This window comes from Melanotaenia boesemani, chromosome 18, assembly GCF_017639745.1.
Source record: "Melanotaenia boesemani isolate fMelBoe1 chromosome 18, fMelBoe1.pri, whole genome shotgun sequence".
Lineage (NCBI taxonomy): Eukaryota > Metazoa > Chordata > Actinopteri > Atheriniformes > Melanotaeniidae > Melanotaenia > Melanotaenia boesemani.
The window spans coordinates 23,091,966-23,114,377 of NC_055699.1; the positions used below are offsets into that span (position 1 = coordinate 23,091,966).

At 42.6% G+C, this 22,412-nt stretch overlaps 3 protein-coding genes across 52 annotated transcripts in view; 1 reads left to right on the plus strand and 2 right to left on the minus strand.

Annotated features, from left to right (window-relative positions):
- LOC121628724 (NACHT, LRR and PYD domains-containing protein 12-like) overlaps positions 1-22,412 on the minus strand; it is a 2,607,341-nt gene that overhangs the window by 1,606,494 nt on the left and 978,435 nt on the right. The window lies entirely within an intron of this gene.
- LOC121628726 (NACHT, LRR and PYD domains-containing protein 14-like) overlaps positions 1-22,412 on the plus strand; it is an 829,387-nt gene that overhangs the window by 239,839 nt on the left and 567,136 nt on the right. The window contains exon 1 of one of the 49 annotated variants that reach the window (XM_041967988.1): positions 21,537-21,674. The exons of the other annotated variants lie outside the window; for them this stretch is intronic. The gene's annotated coding sequence lies outside the window, so the exon portion shown is untranslated. Of the gene's footprint in view, positions 1-21,536; positions 21,675-22,412 lie in introns of those variants that run through there. 49 annotated transcript variants of the gene reach the window in all.
- On the minus strand, positions 8,719-10,119 carry LOC121628754 (NLR family CARD domain-containing protein 3). 2 transcript variants are annotated; one of them, XM_041968073.1, is made up of 3 exons: positions 9,971-10,119; positions 9,565-9,764; positions 8,719-9,449 (listed from the first exon to the last, which is right to left on the minus strand). In XM_041968073.1, exons 1-3 carry the CDS (start codon positions 10,099-10,101, stop codon positions 8,734-8,736), a joined length of 1,047 nt encoding a protein of 348 aa, XP_041824007.1. In that variant the 5' UTR covers positions 10,102-10,119; the 3' UTR covers positions 8,719-8,733. The 2 variants fall into 2 exon arrangements, with proteins under 2 accessions (XP_041824007.1, XP_041824006.1); XM_041968072.1 differs by having other exon boundaries at positions 8,719-9,452.

The following is a 22,412-nucleotide window of genomic DNA, read 5'->3' on the forward strand; positions in this document are numbered from 1 at the left end:
CTGAGGGTTCTGACATGGTGGACAACGTGGGACTGGCCAGCGAGGAGGAATCACTGTTACTTGCTGGAGCAGACGCTGATCAAGTCAAGGCCAGAGAGAGGGATTCAAGGGACATCCTTGACTGCAACAAATTTATCCTATGTTGTAGGTAGGTATAAAGACCAAGGTTTAAAGACTGAATTTTGAAAGTACACTGTAAAACTGTATTGTGAAATGTCAGTCCAAGGTGGAGATATCCCCGTAGAGGATGAACAGGGGGTGGAGAATAATCAGGAAAGTGAGTCTGGAGATGACAGTGACCAAAATGATGTACAAAAGCAGATAAGCAACTTGACTAGACAGCAACAAGAATTCATGACTGCTATATCCTCTTTGAATATTGTACCTGCTAATATCATATGTGTATGTGCCAAGAGAACGTCACATTGCACCTTTTAGTGGGGATATCGATAAAGATGGGAGGTCTGTGGATGAATTTATCGAAGAGTAGAACGTGTGCTCTCTGCCAGGAACCAGTCCCCATCATTTGTCATGTCTCTGTTATGAGGTTCTGCTTTAGAGGAGGTACGACTGCGCATAGATGAGGGAACGGATCAGATAGGTGATTTATTTCACTATCTTCAGGAAGCTTTTAGGGATAAACGTAGCTCAGCTATTACAGAACTTCTATAGCTACAAACAGAATGAAGGTCAAAACATACATGACTTTTCTCATGCCCTATCACAGTCATTAAGTACTTGGATATTATCCCAACTCACTTGCCAATGAGAAGGAAGCACTAAGGGATCAGTTTGTGAAAGGTCTAAGGGATGCTTCCTTGAGACGAGAGCTTCGTAAGTATGTCAGAACTCACCCTGAATCATCTTTGATAGAAGTGAGGGAAGAAGCTTACTTCTGGGCCTCAGAAGACCCATCAATAAATACAAAGGGTGTGAAGAGTAAAGTGAATCAGTAATCACAGTGTGACAGATGCACAGTGTACTGCTGTAAATGCTAGTAAGAGACCAGGATGTCTGGAAAATGTCATGAAGGTTCTTGCGGATAAAGGGCAGGTCAACACATCACAGCCGCATGATAATAAATCTGTTTCCTTAGATGATGTGATGAAACTACTGGCCAAGGAGGGCAAGGTGATCTCTGAACTCACTAAAGCTGTGTAGGATTTGACCACTCAACCAGAAATATGCCACACCAGGTAATATGCCTCAGAACTCATCAAGGTTCACTGTTGATGGTAGACCAGTATGCTACAGATGTCAGACTGAAGGCCATATTGCAAGACAATGTCCACAGAAAAGATGTAAGATACAGAAAGATGTAGGATACAGAAAATGTTCAGGTCAGCAGGGAAACAGAAACTCCTGGTTGCAGCGAGTCGGGCAATGCAGGGGAAAAAAGAAGGCTCAGCACACTCTGAGATTTCACATGAGCAACTGATTGAACGTGCCATAGGTAAAAGTCCAATAGTTAATCTTGAACTAAATGGTACTCCAGCTAATGGCTTGCTGGATACAGGCAGTGAAGTGAGCACAATCAAGGACAAGTTTTTCAGGAAACATTTGTGTGGTGATGATGATTCCATGCTGGCTACTTCTAGTTGGCTCAAGATAACTGTGGCAAATAGGTTTGAAATCGCATATCAAGGTTATGTGGAACTACAGGTTGAGACAATGGGTTTAAAGATCCCAAATTGTGACTTTTTGGTTTTAAAAGCTGCTAATCTGACTACTGTATCAGAACCATGCATCATTGGTATGAATGTCATAAGCAGGTGTCGGCAGCTAGTCACAGCAGAGTTTGACACTGTCATGGGGAGCTCTTTAGACTCCAGCTGGAGAAGTCCTTTTGAGAAAATTCAGACTTGTACTGTTGAAAGAAAAAACGTTGCTAGGGTTGCAGGTAGAGACAAAGTTTGTGTTCCTGCTGCTTCAGTGGCCACAGTCATGGTTAAAGGCCATGTATATGAAAGTAGTAAAGTCAACCAACTCATAATAGAGCCTGCAAACACACCACTTCCTCCAGGAATAGCTATCATACTGACCCTTGTAGATACCATGAGTAATCTTTTGCCACTACAGCTGGTAAACTTCTCATTTAAAGATGTGTGGCTCAGTCCAAGAACCAGGCTAGGCATTATCTCCACAGCCAAATGTGTTGAGAGTGACAGGGCTGGTGAAGTTAAGTTCCATCGCATCTCTGCTGATGTGGAACAGGTCTCTGTTGATTCTAAAGATGAACAGTATGACAGCAAAGTGCAGTCAATTTTAGACAAACTGAACATTGGGGCCACTGAGGAAGAGTGAGCCTCACTACAGGTGCTACTGGCCAGATACATGGATGTCTTTACAGATGATGATGATTATCTGGGGTTCACTGGTAGTGAAACATAAAATCAAGGTGACTGTCACTGAAACCTGTCACACAGCCTTATATGCGTATCCCACCAAACCAGTATAAGGAAGTTCAGGAACACATCTCAAAGTTGCTGAAAAGGGGCATCATCCAGGAGAGTGAAAGCTCATATGCTTCACCTGTGGTGGTGGTCCGGAAAAGAGGTGGTAGCATAAGGCTATGCGTGGACTATTGAAGGATGCGTTCCTGTTGCCATGCATCAATGAGAGCTTTGATGCCTTTAAAGGGTCTGAACACTTCTCCACCATCGACCTTGCAAGTGGGTACCACCAGGTGGCAGTGGATGAACGTGACAGGCATAAAACTGCCTTCACAATGCCATTTGGCCTTTTTGAGTATCTGCGGATGCCCATGGGTGTCTGTAACGGCCCTGCAACCTTCCAAAGATTGATGTAGGCGTCTATCAGTGACTTGATCTTTGAGATTATGCTAGTGTATGTAGACAATATTCTGGTGTACTCGCCTTCATTTCAGTCCCACTTGAAAAGACTTGACATAGTGTTTAAGCGCCTTAAACACACTGGCCTTAAAGTAAAGCGAGAAAAGTGCCATTTCCTGCAGAAGGAAGTGAGATTTTTAGGTCATCAGATATCTGCAGATGGTATTGCAACAGATCCTTCTAAAATAGAAGCTGTTAAGGAGTGGCCTGTACCATCTAGTGTGAAGGAGTTACAATCCTTTTTGGGTCTGTGTAGTTGTTATAGGAGATATGTGGAGGGGTTCTCAAGAATTGCAGCCCCCTTGCATGACGTGGTAAATCATTGCAATAGTCAGGGCTCTTCAGCCAGAGCAAGTCAGAAACGAAGTGCAGTGTGGGATGCCAATTGCCAGGAGGCATTCAACACATTAAAGAGGAGTCTTATCACAGCACCTGTTTTAGGATATGCAGACTTCACCCACCATTTCATCTTAGAGACTGATGCAAGTGATCAGGGGCTTTGAGCCATTCTATACCAGCAGCAGAATGCTAAAAAAAAAGAGTGATCGCATATGCGAGCAGACGACTCAGAAATGCAAGAAATGACAAAAACTATAGCAGCATGAAACTGGAGCTGTTGGCGCTCAAGTGGGCTAGAGTTGAGAAGTTTTATGGTTACTTACTTCAAATTTATGGTTGTAACTGATAACAACCCCCTGTGCCATCTTAAAAATGTAAAGCTGGGAGATGTGGAAGAGAGGTGGGTGGCACAATTGGCTGCTTTTGACTTTGATATGAAGTATCGTCCAGGAAGATGTAATCCTGCAGCTTATGCATTATCACGGCACCTGTTAGCAGGGGAGCCTGAACCTGACATGGATGATAAACAGTTTGATGATTGTATAGCTATCTGCAATGTCATTTGCAGGGGGATATTTCTGGAATTGGTCTCCACAAGTATTAACTGTTAACCAAATCAGAACTCTGGAGGCAGGCATAGCTCAGTTTAGAGCCCACGAAGCCACACCTACATTTCCAGGGTATACAAAGGAGGAGCCGAGGATGTTTCAGAGTCAGGACTCAGTTCTCAGTGTTTTTCAAACGTTTTGGAGTCAAAAACGGAGACCAACTCCACAAGAGAGAAGAGGTCTGCCCAAAGCAGTAATGTTACTGTTCAAACAGTGGAAGTACATCTGAGAAAGGGATGGATTATTATATCGGGTGGTTGAAGATGCACACTATGGAACCTGTTTCCACTTACTTGTGCCTAACTGTTTGCAATAACAGATAATGGAGAGCATACATGACTCTATGGGTCATCAAGGGATAGAGAGATCTCTGGATCTACTGAGACAGAGGGCATTCTGGGTTGGAATGTACAACGACTTAGAACATTGGGTGAAAAACTGTCGGAGGTGCATCTTGACTAAGATCACACATCCAAAAATTCATCCACTGATGGAGTCATTTCTTGTTACACGACCATTGGAGGTGGTGGCAGTAGACTCTACAGTGTTGGAACCAGCTACGGATGGAAGAGAAAATGTGTTAGTGATCACAATTTGTGCTCACAAAGTTCACACAGGCTTTTCCAACTCGTGACCAAGAAGCAGAGACCACAGCAAAAGTGCTGTTGAAGGAATGGTTAATGAAATATGGCATACCTGAGCAGTTACATTCTGATCAGGGCCGTAACTTTGAATCAGAAGTAATTGCTGAGCTCTGTAAGTTGTATGGAGTGAGGAAAACATGCACAACGCCTCATCATCGCACTGGCAATGCTCAATGTGAATGGTTTAACCGTACCCTGCATGAGTTGCTGCGCACACTTCCAGTTGAAAAAAAGAAGTGGCCTGAGCATTTACCAGAGCTGATATATGCTTACAACATTACCCCGCATGCAACCACAGGTTATTCTCCATATTACCTATTGTATGGAGTGGAACTACATCTTCCAGTGGATGCACTTTTGGCAAATGATCATTCAAGAGACCAGAAGCTTGACTGGCTTGCAGTTCATCAGCAAAGGTTGAAAAAAGCTCATGCTAGGGCCCAGGGATATGCCGAGCAGAAAGCTGCTGAACGTGTTGTTCTTCAGAGTAAGAAGGTATATTGCCCAGCGATAGCTGTAGGTCAACATGTGTATCTTCGGCATAGATCTCCAGGTCGCAACAAAATTCAGGATGCTTGGAATGCAACTGTGTATCAAGTTGTGGATATCTTGGGGACTACTTACACTGTACAGCCGGCAGAGGGGGGACCCATGAAAAGGGTAAATTGGGTGGATATCCGTCAATGTGTTAATCTGCCTGTTGTTAAACCCCAAGACTTGACAGAGTCATTACTCGAGCCTCAGATAGAAATGGTAACAGAGGTTAAGACACAGAGCGTAGATGACCAAACAGAAGATGGAGTGATTATTGAGGAATTTTCCTTTGCTGCAAACAGAGATATTGATCTAACATGTGATAAAGAACCTGAGTGTGAACCAGTCAGTGTTGAGTCTGAAGTAGACTCTGGGGTAGAAGAGAGATAAGGAGAATTTTCTGGCTGATCATGGAGAAGCAGAGGCTGAGTTTAAGCAACAGGCTGATGTTTAGATTTCTGTTCCAAGTGTTGATTCCTCTCAGAAGTCCAGTGCTAGGACAGGAGTTCAGCCTCCAAAACCTGCTCCTTGACGAAGTAAGAGAATGAATGCAGGAAGTCACTCAAATCCATATCATGAGCCAAAATCAGTGTTAGATACCATGTCCTGCAATGTTGTAATAATAATACAATTTATTTAAAGCGCCTTTCAGGGCACCCAAGGAGGTTGTACAAAATAAAATAAGAAAACATTAACAGTTCAGGAAAGTCACACATAAACAACATAATTAAAAAACCTAAACATAAAAGGCAGAGTGGCGAGGAACTGAGTGAAAATAAGGTTACAGACAGTATGCTGTTCTGAAAAGATGGATTTTGAGTTTGGAGATGAAGGTGAGGAGAGAGCGGAGGTCAGGAGGAAGTGCGTTCCAGAGATGGGGAGCAGAGCTTTCAGTCGCTCTGCTCCCCATGGTGCTGAGGCGGGCAGGAGGGACAGAGAGATGGATAGAAGAGGAGTAGTGAAGACATCTGGAAGGGGTGACTATGTGGAGAAGATCTGAGAGGTAAGGGGTTGAGAGTTTATGTATGGATTTGTCTGTATAAAGGAGGATCTTGTATTCTATCCTGTACTTAATGGGAAGCCAGTGAAGTTCTTGTAGGATGGGAGTGATGTGATGAAAGGAAGGAGTTCGGGTGATGATGTGGGCAGCAGAGTCCTGAACCATTTCATGGAGTTTCTGAAGGGATTTTTGTGGGAGGCCAAAGAGGAGAGAGATGCAGTAATCCAGGCGGGAGGTGACAAGGCTGTGCACCAGGATAGAGGTGGTGTGGGGGGTGAGGGAAGGGCGAAGATGGTTGATATTGAGCAAATGGGAATAAGCTGAGCGGGTGATGTTATTGATATGTGAGGTGAATGATAAGGTGCTGTCGAGGATGACATCCAGACTCTTGACCTGAGAGGAGGGGGAAACTGAGGCGCTGTTCAAGGTGAGGGAGAAACTATTAACTTTCGAAAGGGTGGATTTGGAGCCAATGAGGAGAATTTCAGTTTTATTACTGTTCAGTTTTAGGAAGTTGGTGGTGAACCAGGATTTTATTTCCAGGAGACAGGCAGAGAAGGAGGTGGGTGGGAGCGGGGAATTTGGTTTACAGGACAGGTAGACTTGGGTGAACAGTGGAAACAGATATTGAGTTTACGGAAGATGAGAACAAGGGGGAGGAGATAGGTGATGAATAGAAGTTGTCTCATCTTCTTGCCAGTTTAGAAATTGTTTTCTTTAGAGAAGCCCTGAACGCGGTTAAAAACAGTTATACTGTCAACGAGGACGTTGATGAGTAAGCAGAGGAAAGTGTAACCAGGTGGTGAAAAAATGTGGTATGGAAATAATCTTGAAATCCACTTTGTTCAATATTACTGCTTAAATGAGGTTAAATGTTCATACCGAGTTGACAGCAGGGGAACTATTTCTGCTTGGGTATCAGTGATCTCAGTTTTGAAAGTGCTCATGGGAAATTTATGACAGGAAGTGAACAGAAAGCTCGGAAGGAGAAGAATTGCACATGTTAACAGTGAAGAATAATTCATTTTAATCCTCTGCTATTTAGTAATCAGTTAGGGAAATACTGTTAGAGGATGATGGAATGTTGCCTAATATGATGGATTCTATCTATATTGTGTGTTATTATGGTGTTACGAGTGCCGATGAGGGAATGAGAGCAGCACGTGTGTTGAGGGTTATTGCATGTGCTAGGTAAGAAAGCATTTCATTTTTGTGTTTGACATACTGTTTTTGTAATGTTGATAGTACAACGTGTTCTTTATGTGATATTTGTTTTGTACTTATATGTTGATGTGAAAAGGCAGTGTAGTTACTGTTTTTTTTCCCTCCATTTAGGTGCCACTGTCGTACTGCACTGTTTTAATTTCTTTTCAAGTTTGTTACAACATTGGACATATTTGTTTTTGGCCATGAGTAAAATACTCTGGATATAAAACAAGGGGAAACAAGATCCCACAAAGACAAGTCGTATCTGGACATCCGTGCGTTCTTTATACCCGGCTTCATTTGTGACCACCTGAGATTCTCTCTTTGTTTGTTCTACAGATCTCTTTACTAATTTGTTAGCCAGATTCTGGACATGAAATTTCATAAACATCCAGTATTTTCTCAAACTGTTATTTTGCTTGTTTCCAGTGTTTATTTAAAATTTTTAGTTTCTTTCTGAAATTCTTTATTTTATAACAGTGTCTAATTTCCAGTTATATTTCCTCACCCTTACATTTATTCTGATATTGACAGCGTTGTCTATACTATTGAAGTAACTGACAACACCTATGACGTTACTAATTTTATCTAACAAATATATTGGACAAACAGATATAGCATGTTTCTTAGTGTAAAGAAAATATTATTTTGCCAACATTTGATGTATTATTTCATTACACTGACTTAAAATCATGATCACATCTGGACTTACAGAGCCTTCCTGCAGTTCCTCACAGCTGGTATCAGCCTCTGTCGTCCCTCCTCTGTTGTGTTGTACTGCTTCAGGTCCAACTCATCCAGAACCTCCTCCGACATCTGCAGCATGTAGGCCAGAGCTGAACATTGGATCTCAGACAGTTTCTCCTCTGATCTGTTCTCTGACCTCAGGAACTGTTGAATATCCTTATAAACTGAGGGGTCGTTCATCTCCATTAGACAGTGGAAGATGTTGATGCTTCTGTCAGGACAGATGTTATACGTCTTCATCTTCTTAAGGTTGTTGATTACTGTTTCCATGGTTTCTGGACTGTTCTCTTTCCAACCCAACAGCCCTGATAAGAGTCTCTGGTTGGACTGCAGAGAGAGGCCATGAAGGAAACGAACAAACAGGTCCATGTGGCCATTTTTACTTTCAAAGGATTCTTCCATGACTCTCTTTAACAAGACATTTAGAAATGACCTTTCCATTTCATCACCTTCATCGTCATTACCATCATCATCATCATCATCATCATCCCAGTTTCTCCCCAAGAAATCTTCCAGCACCTCTGTGTTCCTGTTGATGTAACAGTCCATCATGTAGACTGCAGCCAGAAACTCCTGAACACTCAGATGAACGAAGCAGTAAACTGGTTTCTGGAAGATCACACACTCTCTTCTGAAGATCTCAGTACAAACTCCTGAGAACACCGAGGCCTCTGTGACATCCAGACCACACTGCTCCAGGTCTTCTTGGTAGAACATGATGTTTCCTTTCTCCAGATGTTCAAACGCCATCCTCCCCAGCTTCAGAAGAACTTCCCTGTCAGCCTCCATCAGCTCCTGTGGACTCATCTCATCTCAACACATGTAGGAGGGATCTGATTGGCTGCTGCAGGTCTGGAAGTGATCCAGATAAGAGCTGAGGGCAGCAGATTCCCCTTGATGAGGTTTGTCAGCAGCACGTTGACTGAAGACTTCTGTGTGACATCAGAAACAACCTCAGTGTTGTTGAAGTCCAGAGAAAGTCTGCTTTCATCCAGACCATCAAAGATGAAGAGAAGTTTCCAGACAGCCAGCTGCTCTGCTGGGATCTTCTGGAATGTTGGATGGAAAACATGGAGCAGCTGGAGAAGACTGTACTGATCATCTCTGATCAAGTTCAGCTCCCTGAATGAAAGCAGAACCACCACACTGACATCTTGGTTCTCCAAGCCCTCTGCCCAGTCCAGAGTGAACTTCTGCACTGAGAAGGTTTTTCCAACACCAGCGACGCCGTTGGTCAGAACCACTCTGATTGGTCCATGTTGGTCAGGTAAGGTTTTAAAGATGTCGTGGCACCTGATTGGAGTGTCATGGAGGGTGTTGATCTTGGAAGCGGTCTCCAGCTGCCTCACCTCATGTTGGGTATTAACCTCTTCACTCTGTCCCTCTGTGATGAAGAGCTCAGTGTAGATCCTGTTGAGGAGGGTTTTACTTCCTGTTCCATCAGTTCCTTCTGTCACATGTTCACATCTCCTCCTCAGACTGATTTTATGTTCATCTAAAACCTCCTGTAGACCAACATCTGCTGAAAGAAAATGAAAATAGTATCAAAGTAAAAGTGTTAGAAACATTAGCTCAGTAGTTAGAGATCCTGAATAAAAATAGAGAATTTATTTGTTTCATTTAGCAAAACTAACTGGGTCGTCTTATGGATTTTTCTCCACACCAGGGACAGGAGGATTCCCCTGATGAGCCAGACTGCTCCCAGTATGGGGTTTTGCAGTATCTACAGAACCAGTGTCCACAGGTGGTGGAGACTGGATCCTTCAAGGCATCTTGACATATAGCACAGCAGGACAGCTGCTCCTCATCACAAACACCACTCCTCTTCCTCCCTCTGAGAACATAAAAGAAACATTATTCTAAACAGTAGAGTGAACATGGTCTCAACACAAAAAGCCTTGAAGTTTCATTCTATTATTTATATATATATATATATATAAAAGAAGTATGTGTGTTATGAAGCACATTAAATTGTGGCAGCAGCATCTTTTAACTGAACTAATGATATTTAGTCAGTTTAAAGAAGGAAAAGTCTCTTACATGGGGTTTGGGGGTCCAGGATCATTACTAAAGCATGGATGTTCGTGCATGGACAGGTCACTCTTCAGAGATGGACAGATGGATCCTGCAGACTCTGCTCTGTCTTCATCTTTCTCCACACACTCACTCATGTTCTGGGCATCAGTCAGTCTGAGAGGTAGATTATTAACGTGTACATTGACCTTAGAGTCAAGATTCATGACAAATATGTAGTCACACCCAAGACTTACAGAAGAGACCAAAACTGAGTCCACAATACTAACTGCATGCTGTATACTGGTGTTGACTGGTGCTCGGGTAAATTGTAAATGAGACAAAGGCAATTTATCTTTGTTTCTGCTGATATGATCTCATTTCTCACTTTTCAATCTACATGAATACTTCTGCTCCTGACATTCCTTTACCAAAAGCAAGTCCTGGCATGTTTCACCAGAACTCGTCTAACTTAACAGAGCAAAGAAAAATCACATCACAAACACTTACATAAAAATAATGTAAAAACTCACCAGCGGTGTCATGTTACTTTTAATGACTCCTCAGCTGATTTAAAATGAACTGTGAACTAAATGGCTGCTCGATGTTTTTTTACTGCTCTGTACTGTCGGGATATACCTGAAGGATCTGATAAGAAAGGCTCCTCCTCTTACAGGATGTTATGTGTACAGTATATCTGTGTGTACAGTATGTGATATGGTTATTTGTGTGTGTGTCTTTACCCACACAGATCTGCTGATAGTGCTCCTTATTTTATTTTTATTTATTTATTTATTTTTATTTTAACCTGTTCTGTTCAAGCATTATAGCAAGTAGAATGATAGTCTGGTCGTTGTGTTGTGCCGAACAAATTTGCTTTGCCAAGGGGAGGTTTATGGGTATAAGGTTCCTCTTGATGGATTCATTTTTTTTTATTCATTTTCTTTGAATCTGCTGTGCTGTATGTCAGGGGACAGAAAAAGATGGAAGATGGCAAAAAGAAGCAAAAAGGGAAAGAAGAAAGAGGAGACAAAAACACCACAGACAGAAGGCAACGATCCTTCAATCCACACTACCACCAGACAACAAACTGTTACACTTGTATATAAACACACCAGAAAATTTCCTACGGCTTTCACTGAAAAACAAAGCTGTTAGTCATTAAGAGTTCTTAAATAATAACCAAATCAAAAGAACATATCACAAATGTATCACAACGCCAACCAGATACAAACTCACAGAAAAAAAACAAAAAAAACAAACAAAAAAAAAAACAATCTCTTAGTGTATAAACCCTCTGGACAAGTCAATGACTGTGTCAGCAAGCAGAGAATGAGGAATAAGGAGTGATCAGTGATGAGGAGTGATGAGTGAGATCATGCAAATGTGACTATGCCTTTATGGAGGCTAGAGGCAGACCAGGGCAGCCCAGAGACCCAGGCCATCAGCAGCAACCCCCCAACATGAACCCAAGCAACCCATCCCGAAGACGACCCCAGTCAGAGCCCCCTGCCGTCTTAGGGCACAGGCCCCAATGGGCCAAGATCGGCAGCCACTGGCCCCAGGGACCGGTCATCCAGGGCAGCCCGAACAAAAGGTCCGGGGCCCCAGGAGCCCAGGGACAGAATGTGTGTTGTTTGCAATTAAAACTGAGGGGCAGTGACCACATTGTGCTGGGAGTGAGGCCACCTTAGTGGCCTTGCCCACCATGCACTACATGGCACGCCCCCCAGATGTTGTTTGTGTGTTGTGTTTTGAATTGTTTTTTTTTTTTTTTTTTTTTTTTTCACCTGTCTTGTCCAGCATCGTTGCAAACAGAATGAATGTCTGGCTGCCGTCTGGTGCCGGGCAATTTTACTCTATCAAGCAGGGATTTATACTACATGTATAAAGTCCCTCTTGATGATATGAAAAACTTTATTAAATCAAACTCTTAATGCTGGACTCGACCAGAGGGGACAGAGAGAGAGAGAGAGAAAAGAAGGGAGAGAGAAGAGGGAGGGGAGGGAGAGGGACAGAAAGGGTGTGGGGAGTGCACGTGGGGACTTCAGACATCATACAAAAGACCATGTAATCCATACTACTTACAACATATATAGCTAAGATCATCCTAGTTTTGAAGTGTTTTGAAGTGTAAGTGCATTTAAAACTGATAGGCAAGTTGCTACAGGGTGCAGCCGAGGAGGCCCCTTAGATGGCCCCCTCCGCCCTACCCCGCATGGCGCACATGCCTCCGAAGTCCCTGTGTGTGTGTGTGTGTGTGTGTGTGTGTGTGGTGGTCTGGGGTATGTGAGTCCAGACGGATGCAAACTTCCCTCTGGATGGTGAGCCTCTGGTGGCATTAGGCACCCCTGCTCCCTGGGAGGCCCCCCCAGGGCAAGACAGGCCAGGAGTAGCCGCCCCCATGACTGGGCCATACAGCGACTGCAGCCAATGAGCCGCCACCAACCCCAGAAGGTGCCCACAGACAACCAGTCTAGGGGGGAATGAGAGGAGAGGGAGGATGACAGTGGGAGAGCACACACACCCCACAGGCCCGCCCAGGCCACCCCCCCACAAGTGCACGTGATCCCTGCCCGCCCCACTTACACACCTATGTCCTTGCACAATCCCATTCATCCTAGTACACACACAGACCTCCCCCACATACACACAGCAAATGAACCTCCCAATCTCACTCCCCAGCACCTGTGGGAGGCGGACCAGAGGACGGCACACCCCAAATCCAGTCCCCACCAGCAACCCCATCACCTCCCACCCAGATGCGGCCGACTGGGCATCCCCCAGGACCAGCCCACCATCAGAACAGCCACCCCGGGCAACCACCTCCCCTGCCCGCCCCCGGCGGCGCCACAGGGAACAGGGGTGTGAGAGGTCCCCATTGCCCTCACCCTCCCCGCTCATGAGAGAGCTGGGAAGAAGAGGGGTCTGGGGATGTAAGTCCAGAGGGAAGCGAACTTCCCCCTAGGTGGTGAGCTGCTAGCAGCACTGGGCACCCCGTTCCCTGGAAGGCCCCCTAGAGCAAGACAGACCAGGAGCAGCTACCCCCCATGACCGGGACACGCAGCGACTGCAGCCAACAAGCTGCCAACAAGCTGCCACTGACTGCAGAATGCACCCACCCACAACACGCCCAGAGGGAAAGGAGATGATGCTCATCATTTTAGACCCTCTCCATTCATGCATTGAGAAACTGAAGTTACATCTTTGTTATATTTGCCTACTTCTTTTTTTTTTTTTTTTTTTTTTTCATGTTTAAGTGAGACCACTTTTTTTCTAAAATATCTTTGACTATCTGCTTTCCCACTGTGATTGGCTGACCAATCTTTAGGGGTTTGGCTTACTGAGTTCCTGCAGCTGATTGGCTCCTGCTAAACACCTGTTTTAATGAGGCGTTCCCAGTTCTCCAGCAGTGTTTGATCTGTGTGCTCTCTGTCCTCTAATGCGCTCCTCTGTATTTCATTATATTGTTAACTGTGTGTGTGTTGTACAAATAGTCTTTCTACTTGTGTAAATGTGTACACTGAAGCTGTAGGGATGAACTTATGTAAGATGACAATCTGAGGAACATCCTGTCTCAGAGTAATGCAGAAAAACTAGCAAGACGAGACTGCAGCAAATGTTCTGATGGGAATTAGGAGCAGAGCTCATATTTCTCCAATTTTAGCTTTTCTTCATTGGTTTACTGGTATATCCTGGATATAATCTGAAATTCTTCTACTTGTATATGAAGCTGTTGGTGACCAAGCTCCTTTGTATATTAAAGAAAGAACGTTCTCAGTGTTTGTCTCTTTCGACTGCAGTTCTGATTTGAAACACTGGGTGTAAATGCTACTTATTTTGCCTTTAATATAAGAGTACTGGTTTGACTTTTGACATTTTGACGAGAAGGGAGAAACACTGAACTAGTGATTTGTAGTTTTATGGGAATCTTGGTCTAGATTAATGAGCTTTGGTGATTATTAAGTCCATATCTATGTATGTACACTTGCACAAGTGTGAGCATTTGCATGCAGTATATGTGTAGGGGTGGCCTGTGTGAGTGTATGACTCCCAGCCTGACTTTGGGTCCCAGTCTGGCCCTGCACTAGAATAAGGTAGATAGGCAGAACCCCTTTATATCCCAAGGGTTTCATCCAGATCCCACACAGATAGTTCCACTGAGAACCCTTTTATTTTCAAATGGTTTTATCTACAACCCATATAGACATATTTTATGAGGATTCCACCAATTACCCTCTTGTCTTTTAATGGTTATAGAAAAAACTTGATACAACATCAGGCACAACTATTGAATAACATACACAACGTTTATTGTGTCTATCAAAATAGCTGAGATTGAAATAGCATTCAGATCTTTCTTTTTATTCAAAAATCTTTGCACAATGACAGATAAGGAGGGTATACTCTCTGAGGAGAGGTTATGTTGGTCCTGTGGGGAATGAGGGTGAGCATAGGCCAGTGGATTAACCAATGTCACAGACAGACAAGCCATGCACCACAAGATGTCCTCGTTTATATATATATATATATATATATATATATACACATACAGTACAGGCTATGTTCTTATAATAAACTTATTACGTTATAACGTGATACGTTGCACGTTTTTACAGTAAAGTATCACGTTATAACGTGATACGTTTCACGTTTTTACAATAAAGTATCACATTATAACGTGATATGTTTTATGTTTTTACAATAAACTCGGATAAGGTCCGATTTTGTTTTTTATTTGGGTGACAGCTCCACGCTTCCATACTTTATAAATGGTGCCGTCAAGATGTTTTTGAAAAGTAAACTTCCCATTCATTGGACCAATAACTCTTACATGTTCCTCCATTTTAACGTAATATTAAAAAGAGACTCACATACAGTAACAGTAAAATTAGAGATTAAAAAATAGATTAAGATGATTAAAAAACATAACACGCTAAATATGACTATAATTAAATAATCGCAATTAACGTGGTAATTTGATACCCCTAGTTTTTTCAGTAAACACATTCCAGGTTTATAACACAAACAAAAATGGTACATGACATATGATAGGTCCATGCTGGTCCACTGCAGTCTTTGCTTTTTGGATTGTGCTACAGTGTTTCTGGCCTACATGTTTAAGAAATAAAGATATTTTGGTATATTTACTTGGGCAATTGATTTTCAACACATTCAACAACAAAATGGGGTTCACTTTGATGGTATTGTTCAATATGCTTTAGATATCTTCTTTGCGTTGTGGTTTTAATAGGACAACAGGGACACTGCAAATTCATGTCATTTCACCCAAAAAGGGACTTGCAAAGTCACCAAAACCCTCTTTTTCAAGCCAGTGGCACACATCATCTTTTGTCCAAAATTAATAATTCATCTGCAAAAAAATATGTAAAAGAAACAAATGTTAATATTAAGATATTCTACCTTTCCCCATGAAAATCCTTAGCTAGTCATGCTTGGTAAAATAAGATTTAACTTACCTTGATCCTCTGAGGTATCAGATGTCATCACACTTAACTCATCTTATAATCCAAATTCCTACACAGGTGATCAACTCAACTCAACTCAACTTTATTTATGTAGCCCTTTAAAGCAACCACAGCTGAAACAAAGTGCTGTACATAAATGGATAAAGCAACACATAAAGTACAAAAATCAACCAGGAAATAAATAATATAAAATATAATAAAATAATTGTTCATTGTTTTTAAAACAGTTTTAAAACAATAAGCAATTTTAAAAGAATAAACAAATTATAAACAAATAAAAACCAATAAATAAAACAAACCACAGCACACTAAACAGGAACAGTCTTATACTGGGTTGAAAGCCAAAGAATAAAAATGGGTTTTAAGATGAGTTTTAAAAATAGACAATGAAGAAGCTTGTCTAATGTGGAGTGGGAGCTCATTCCACAGTTTTGGACCAACGACTGAAAAAGCTCGATCCCCCCTGAGCTTCCGTTTGGACTTCGGTATGTCCAGGAGCAGCAGGTCAGCTGACCTGAGGCACCGAGCAGGAGCGCAGGGGTGGAGTAGCTCCGAGAGGTAAAGAGGCGCCAGACCATTTAAAGATTTAAATATAAATAAAAGAATCTTAAAATGAACTCTGTAGTGCACTGGCAGCCAGTGAAGGGAGGCCAGGATGGGGGTTATGTGTTCCCTCTTACGTACTTCAGCTAGGAGGCGTGCAGCTGCATTTTGCACCAACTGGAGACATGCGAGGAAGGACTGGCTAACCCCAAAATAAAGAGCATTACAATAATCCAGCCAAGATGTAATGAAGGCATGGATTACTGTTTAAGTGTTGTTTTTTAAGAAAAGGTTTGACCTTAGGAAGCTGCCTGATGTGGAAAAAGCTGGACTTCACTACAGAGCTAATTTGACTATCCAGTTTAAAATCGCTGTCCATCTTAAAACCCAAGTTTGAGACTGTTGGCTTTAAAAAGCCTGCCAAAGGACCCAAATCAATGGGATGGGGTTCACAAAAGCCACTGGTACCAAACACCATCACTTCAGTTTTTTCCTCATTAAGGAATAAAAAGTTTAGGGCCAACCAGGCTTTTATGTCTTTGAGACATGCCAGAAGAGGGGCAAAGGAGAAAGACTGTTTCTTTTTGAGGGGCATAAATCTCTGACTGTCGTCAGCATAAATGTGATAGGAGATGCCATGCCTTCTCAGGATTGAGCCCTGGGGCAGTAAATACAAAGAGAAGAGCAGAGACCCTAAAATCGACCCCTGGGGAATCCCATAAGGAAGTGGAGCAGAGCTGGATTCAAAGTTTCCAAAGGTCACACTCATGCTTCTGTCGGAGAGATAAGACTTGAACCACTCCAATGCAGTACCACCAATGCCCACTAGGTGGCATAACCGACTCACTAAAGTGTTGTGGTCCACAGTGTCAAAAGCTGCTGTTAAATCTAATAAAATAAGAATAATATGTTCACCAGAGTCATTTGCTAAGAGGATGTCGTTAAACACTCTTAGCAAAGCTGACTCTGTGCTGTGCAGAGTTTTAAAACCAGACTGGAACACCTCCAGGACATCATGATCATCTAAAAACAGCTTGAGTTGAGTGTGGACAACTTTTTCTAAGATTTTAGAAATAAAAGGCAGCCTCGAAATAGGTCTGAAATTGGCCAGCACGCTGCCATCAAGGCCAGGTTTTTTAAGTAAGGGCTGGACCACAGCATGTTTAAAACTCAACGGAACAACTATTCACATGAGTGAATAGTAATCACCATTGACATGTCATACCTGTTTTGTCATTATGGAAACCAACACTCAGCTCCCACAGGGCAACCAACCAGGCAGCCAGCTCCCAGGCCCCACATGCCAAAAAACATATCAGAATAGATTCCTAATAAAAAAAATGCCCCTCAACCTAATCCCAAGGCAAGGCAAGGCAGTTTATTTATATAGCACATTTCATGTACAGGACAATTCAAAGTGCTTTACATAAAACAAAGATATTACAGATATTTAGAATAGTGAAAGGCATCAACACATAATCAACACATAATCACAATAAAATAATAAATTACATTAAAATGATTAAAAGCAAGATAAGTTAAAAAAAAAAAAATAAAAAAAAAAGTTACCGTGCAGATTTCATGCATAGGCACATGAAAAAAGAAATGTTTTTAACATGGATTTAAAAATGTCTACATTTGGGGAAAGTTTAATCTCCACTGGCAGTTTGTTTCACTTGTTTGCAGCAAAACAGCTAAATGCTGCTTCTCCATGTTTAGTCTGGACTCTGGTCTGGACTAGTTGACCAGAGTCTTTGGACCTAAGAGCTCTGCTAGGTTTATATTCTCTGAACATGTCACAGATGTATTCTGGGCCTAAACCATTCTGGGATTTGTAAACAAGCAGAAGGGTTTTAAAATCTATTCTGTGACTGACTGGAAGCCAGTGTAAAGATTTCAAAACTGGTGTGATTCAGTTCTCTTCGTCCTGGTTAAAACTCTAGCAGCAGTGTTTTGAGTGAGCTGCAGATGTTTAATGCTCTTTTTAGGAAGTCCTGTTAAAAGACCATTACAGTAATCCAGCCTACTGGAGATGAATGCATGGATGAGTTTCTCCTGGTCTTTCTGGGAGACTAGACTTTTAATTCTGTTGATGTTTCTGAGCTGGTAAAAAGCTTCTTAGTGACAGCTTTGATATGGCTGCTGAAAGTCAGGTCTGAGTCTATCAACACTCCCAGGTTACAAACTTGGTCGGTGATTTTAAGAGCCCGAGTCTCCAGGTGTTTATCAATGCTGACCCTCTTCTCTTTGCTACCAAACAGAATAATCTCAGTTTTGTCTTCATTTAATTGTAGTAAATTCTCCTTCATCCAGGTGTTTATTTGCACCAGACACTGACACAATAAGTCTATTGGACTGCAGTCATCTGGTGAAAGAGACACATAAAGTTATGTATCATCAGCATAACTTTGATAATTAATGCTATAGTTCTGTAATATTTGACCCAAAGGGAGCATATACAAGTTGAACAGAAGAGGTCCAAGGACTGACCCCTGGGGGACTCCACAAGTCATGGCCACTCGCTCACATTCATAGCTGGTGATCATAACAAAATAACTCTGGCCTTTTAAATAGGACCTTAACCAGTTAAGGACCGCTCCAGAAAGTCCAACCCAGTTTCCAATGCTCCCAACACACGACAGCCGTTCTCTTCTATCTCCACCACCTGCTCAGCCTCCCACTGTGCTGACTGCAGAAATGTTTGCTTCCTACTTCACTGAAAAGTAACCAATTCACTGAGCCTGACCAACTCAGCCTTACTAAACCAGCTACTGGTGCCTCACTCTGCTCTTTACACTCTCTAAATGAGGACGAAGTCTCTAAACTTCTAGTCAGCTCAGAACCCACAACCTGTCCTCTTGATCCTGTTCCCTCTGACATCCTGCAGAGCATTTTACCTACAGTCAAAGCGGCAGTAACCCATATTATCAATTCCTCTCTTAAATTCGGTGCCTTTCCCTCTACCTTCAAGCAAGCTCGGGTTACCCCGCTGCTGAAGAAACCCACACTCAACCCAGCCCAGGTTGAAAACTACCGGCTGGTCTCACTGCTTCCATCCATGTCTAAATTACTAGAGCGTGCCGTCTTCAGTCAGGTCTCACAGTTCCTCCAAGACAACAACCTGTTTGATCCATATCAATTTTGCTATAGGCAAGGTCACTCGACTAAACCTGCTCTCCTGTCAGTTACTGATTCCCTACAGCTTGCCAGATCCACTGGTCAATCCTCAGTCCTTATACTGCTGGACCTGTCTGCTGCCTTTGACACGGTCAACCATCATATACTGTTCTCCAAACTCTCGGAGCTTGGCATCTCAGGATCTGTCCTCTCGTGGTTTACGTCCTTCCTCACAGGGAGATCATTCAAAGTATCTTGGCAAGGGGGAATGTCCAGATCACATGGGCTGACAACAGGGGTGCCTCAGGGCTCGGTGCTTGGCCCTCTTCTCTTTTCACTATACACCTCCTCACTCGGTGTAATTATTAGATCTCATGGTTTCTCCTACCACTGCTATGCAGATGCTAACCAGCTGACCATGTTGCCTCGGTTTCCCGGTCTTGCCGATTTGCTCTCTACAACATCAGGAGGATCACACCCTACCTGAATGAACACACGACACAGCTCCTGGTCCAGGCTCTGGTCATTTCACGCATTGACTACTGCAACTCCTTACTGGCTGGCCTGCCTGCATGCTCAGTTAAACCTCTGCAGATGATCCAGAACGCAGCAGCACATCTGGTCTTCAACCAGCCCAAAAGAGCTCATGTCACTCCGTTGCTAATCGCTCTTCACTGGCATTCCAGTTGCATCACGCATCAAATTCAAAGCTCTGCTTCTGGGTTACAAAACAATAACCCAAACGGCTCCGGTCTACCTTCACTCCTTAATCCAGAGCTACACTCCCTCTCGACAGTTACGCTCTGCCAGCGAAAGACGCCTAGTGCGTCCACCACAACGTGGCGCAAAATCAGTAGCTAGACTCTTCTCCTCTGTTGTACCCCGGTGGTGGAATGATCTACCAAACTCTGTCCGATCCGCAGAGTCCTTATCCACTTTCAAGAGCAAGCTAAAGACTCAGTTGTTTAAGGAGCATTTCCACACTTAGTTATGGTCAGGGTAAGCATCAACACTTAATCTTCGGTCTAAAATTCTGAAATTTAGGTTGTTGCAGATGGAGAATATATCAGCAAGTGTGTTTGCATAATAATAATATCAATATTCTCATATATTGCTCTATACAAATAATTTTACTGATCTTTTGATGTAGGACAAGGCAGCAGAGGCTGCTGCTGAACGGTCAGAAAAAAATGAAGCGCTTGTCAAGTTCATTGTGGAACAAAAGGGTGCAGAAGATACACTGCAGGTACGCCTTTTTCTTTTTGTTCATCACATAACGCTTAATCATTATGTGATCACCTCCAGCAAGCAAACAGTACGGTTAAGTTTGAGTACATTTATTTTTCAGGCCGTCGTGTCTGGTGAGAAGCAGCCCCACTTTGAATTTACACAAAAGTGGGTTCCAATATTGTTTGATGACCAACAGTTGGACAAGATAGTTAAGTACCTGACAGGCTTCCTTCATAACTGTGAAAAAATCTCAGATGAAGTCTCCACCATGCTGTCCTATGACAAGCTTAAATAGATCCTTGTTGTGATGTTGCCAGAGGTAAGTCAATAGGTGCCTTTTTAAATGTAGAGGTATGAGCATAATAACATTGACAATAATATGGATGCATAATCGGGATATCATACCTGTAACAAAGGTGACAGTAAAGGCCTTGGAAGAAATAAGGAACATGATAACAAAAGACGCAGTGGCAGAGGTTGATCATGGACCACTGGATGAGAGGTTAGTGAAACATTTAAATGTCCTTTAAAAAATAGCCCAAAATCTCTGTCAAAAAATATGATTTCTTTTTCTAGTGAAATGGAGGCCATGGAGATGGCAATAAGGAATGACATGGAGAGGCGTGAGCTTGTGTAAAAACGATCCAATAAAGGTTTCTTAAATCAGATTCACCTGTGTTTTTTATGATTCTGTAGGCTCTGTAGAATAATGTAAAACAGGTTTGACCTGACTCAGTGTGATATTATAACATCTGGACCAGGTATAGTGTGTAAAAATGGCAGAAAAATGAGTGAAATCTGCCTATATTGCATTTTCACAAATCATAGAAAGGTTTCACAAATCAGAAACTATGTTTTTCAGATTCAGTAGGCTCTGTAGAATAATCTAGGACAGGTTTGACCTGACTCAGTGTGATATTATAACATCTGGACCAGGTATAGTGTGTAAAAACGGCAGAAAAATGAGTGAAATCTGCCTTTACTGCATTTTCACAAATCAGAGAGAGGTTTCACAAATCACAAACTATGTTTTTCAGATTCAGTAGGCTCTGTAGAATAATCTAGGACAGGTTTGACGGCATTGAGTATCAATAAAACGGAGGGTTAACAGAGAAATACAGTCACTCGCGTTCTGACTTAAGGGTCCCTTAAATTTCCCTTAACTAGCGAATCGGAAGCTGCGAATCGGAGGCTAAGTTCAGCCTCGTTCTTGCACTCTTGCCTTGACAGTTTTTGTGGTCCTGTGCATTAGTGCAAATCGCGTGACTTCATGTAAACAAGAAGTCAGGAAAGATGAAAGTGAAAGTATCCAGATGTTGAACAACGAGAGGAAACCTGGGTTATGAACAAAGGTGAGTGTGAACAACACTGTTTTCCCCCGTCAGAGTGTCCGAGTGTGTTTTCTATCTGTGGAGTGGAGAGAAAGAGGAGCTAAACTTTGATTCCCCGTTTTCGAACCGCTTTTATTTAACTGCGCTGTCAGTCTGCGTGACTTCCTGACTTTTAGCGATGATGTACCAGAAAGCCCCCGTTTCACAGTGAAACTCAGCAGATAAGTTATTTTTTCAGGGAAATTAAATAAAGACACATTTTCTCATCTGTGTTTTCTGGCAGATTGAACTTTAATATTATCAAATCTATCTTTCCTCGCTTGTCGTACTTTGTCATGGCATGTCGTAGGCTACTTTGTACACACCCTTTTTATCTCCATGTCTGTCGCGGGACCGTGCGACGCTACAGTAAAGACAGTGTTGTTAAAGAAAGCACCTCTGCTGAAAAATAACCCGTCACGAGAACGTGCACGTCAAGGCTGCAATAGAAATGATCCACCTGCGCCTGTTCTGTTAGTTGTGCGCATACTGGAATCATTCGTTGGTATTTCCTCAAGTGCTTCATATTTCTCTGATCTGTACAACTTAAGCCAAAATGTTATTAAAGTTCATGGACAGTAATGATTTATAAGTGTTGAAATGGTGTAATTAAATGAGATGGGTTTGGCTGTAGAGGTCCACTGTGGAGTCAGATCTGGAGGACACATCCTCTGATCACCTCCACCGCTGGGCAGGAAGAAACAAATAGTTTTACAAATA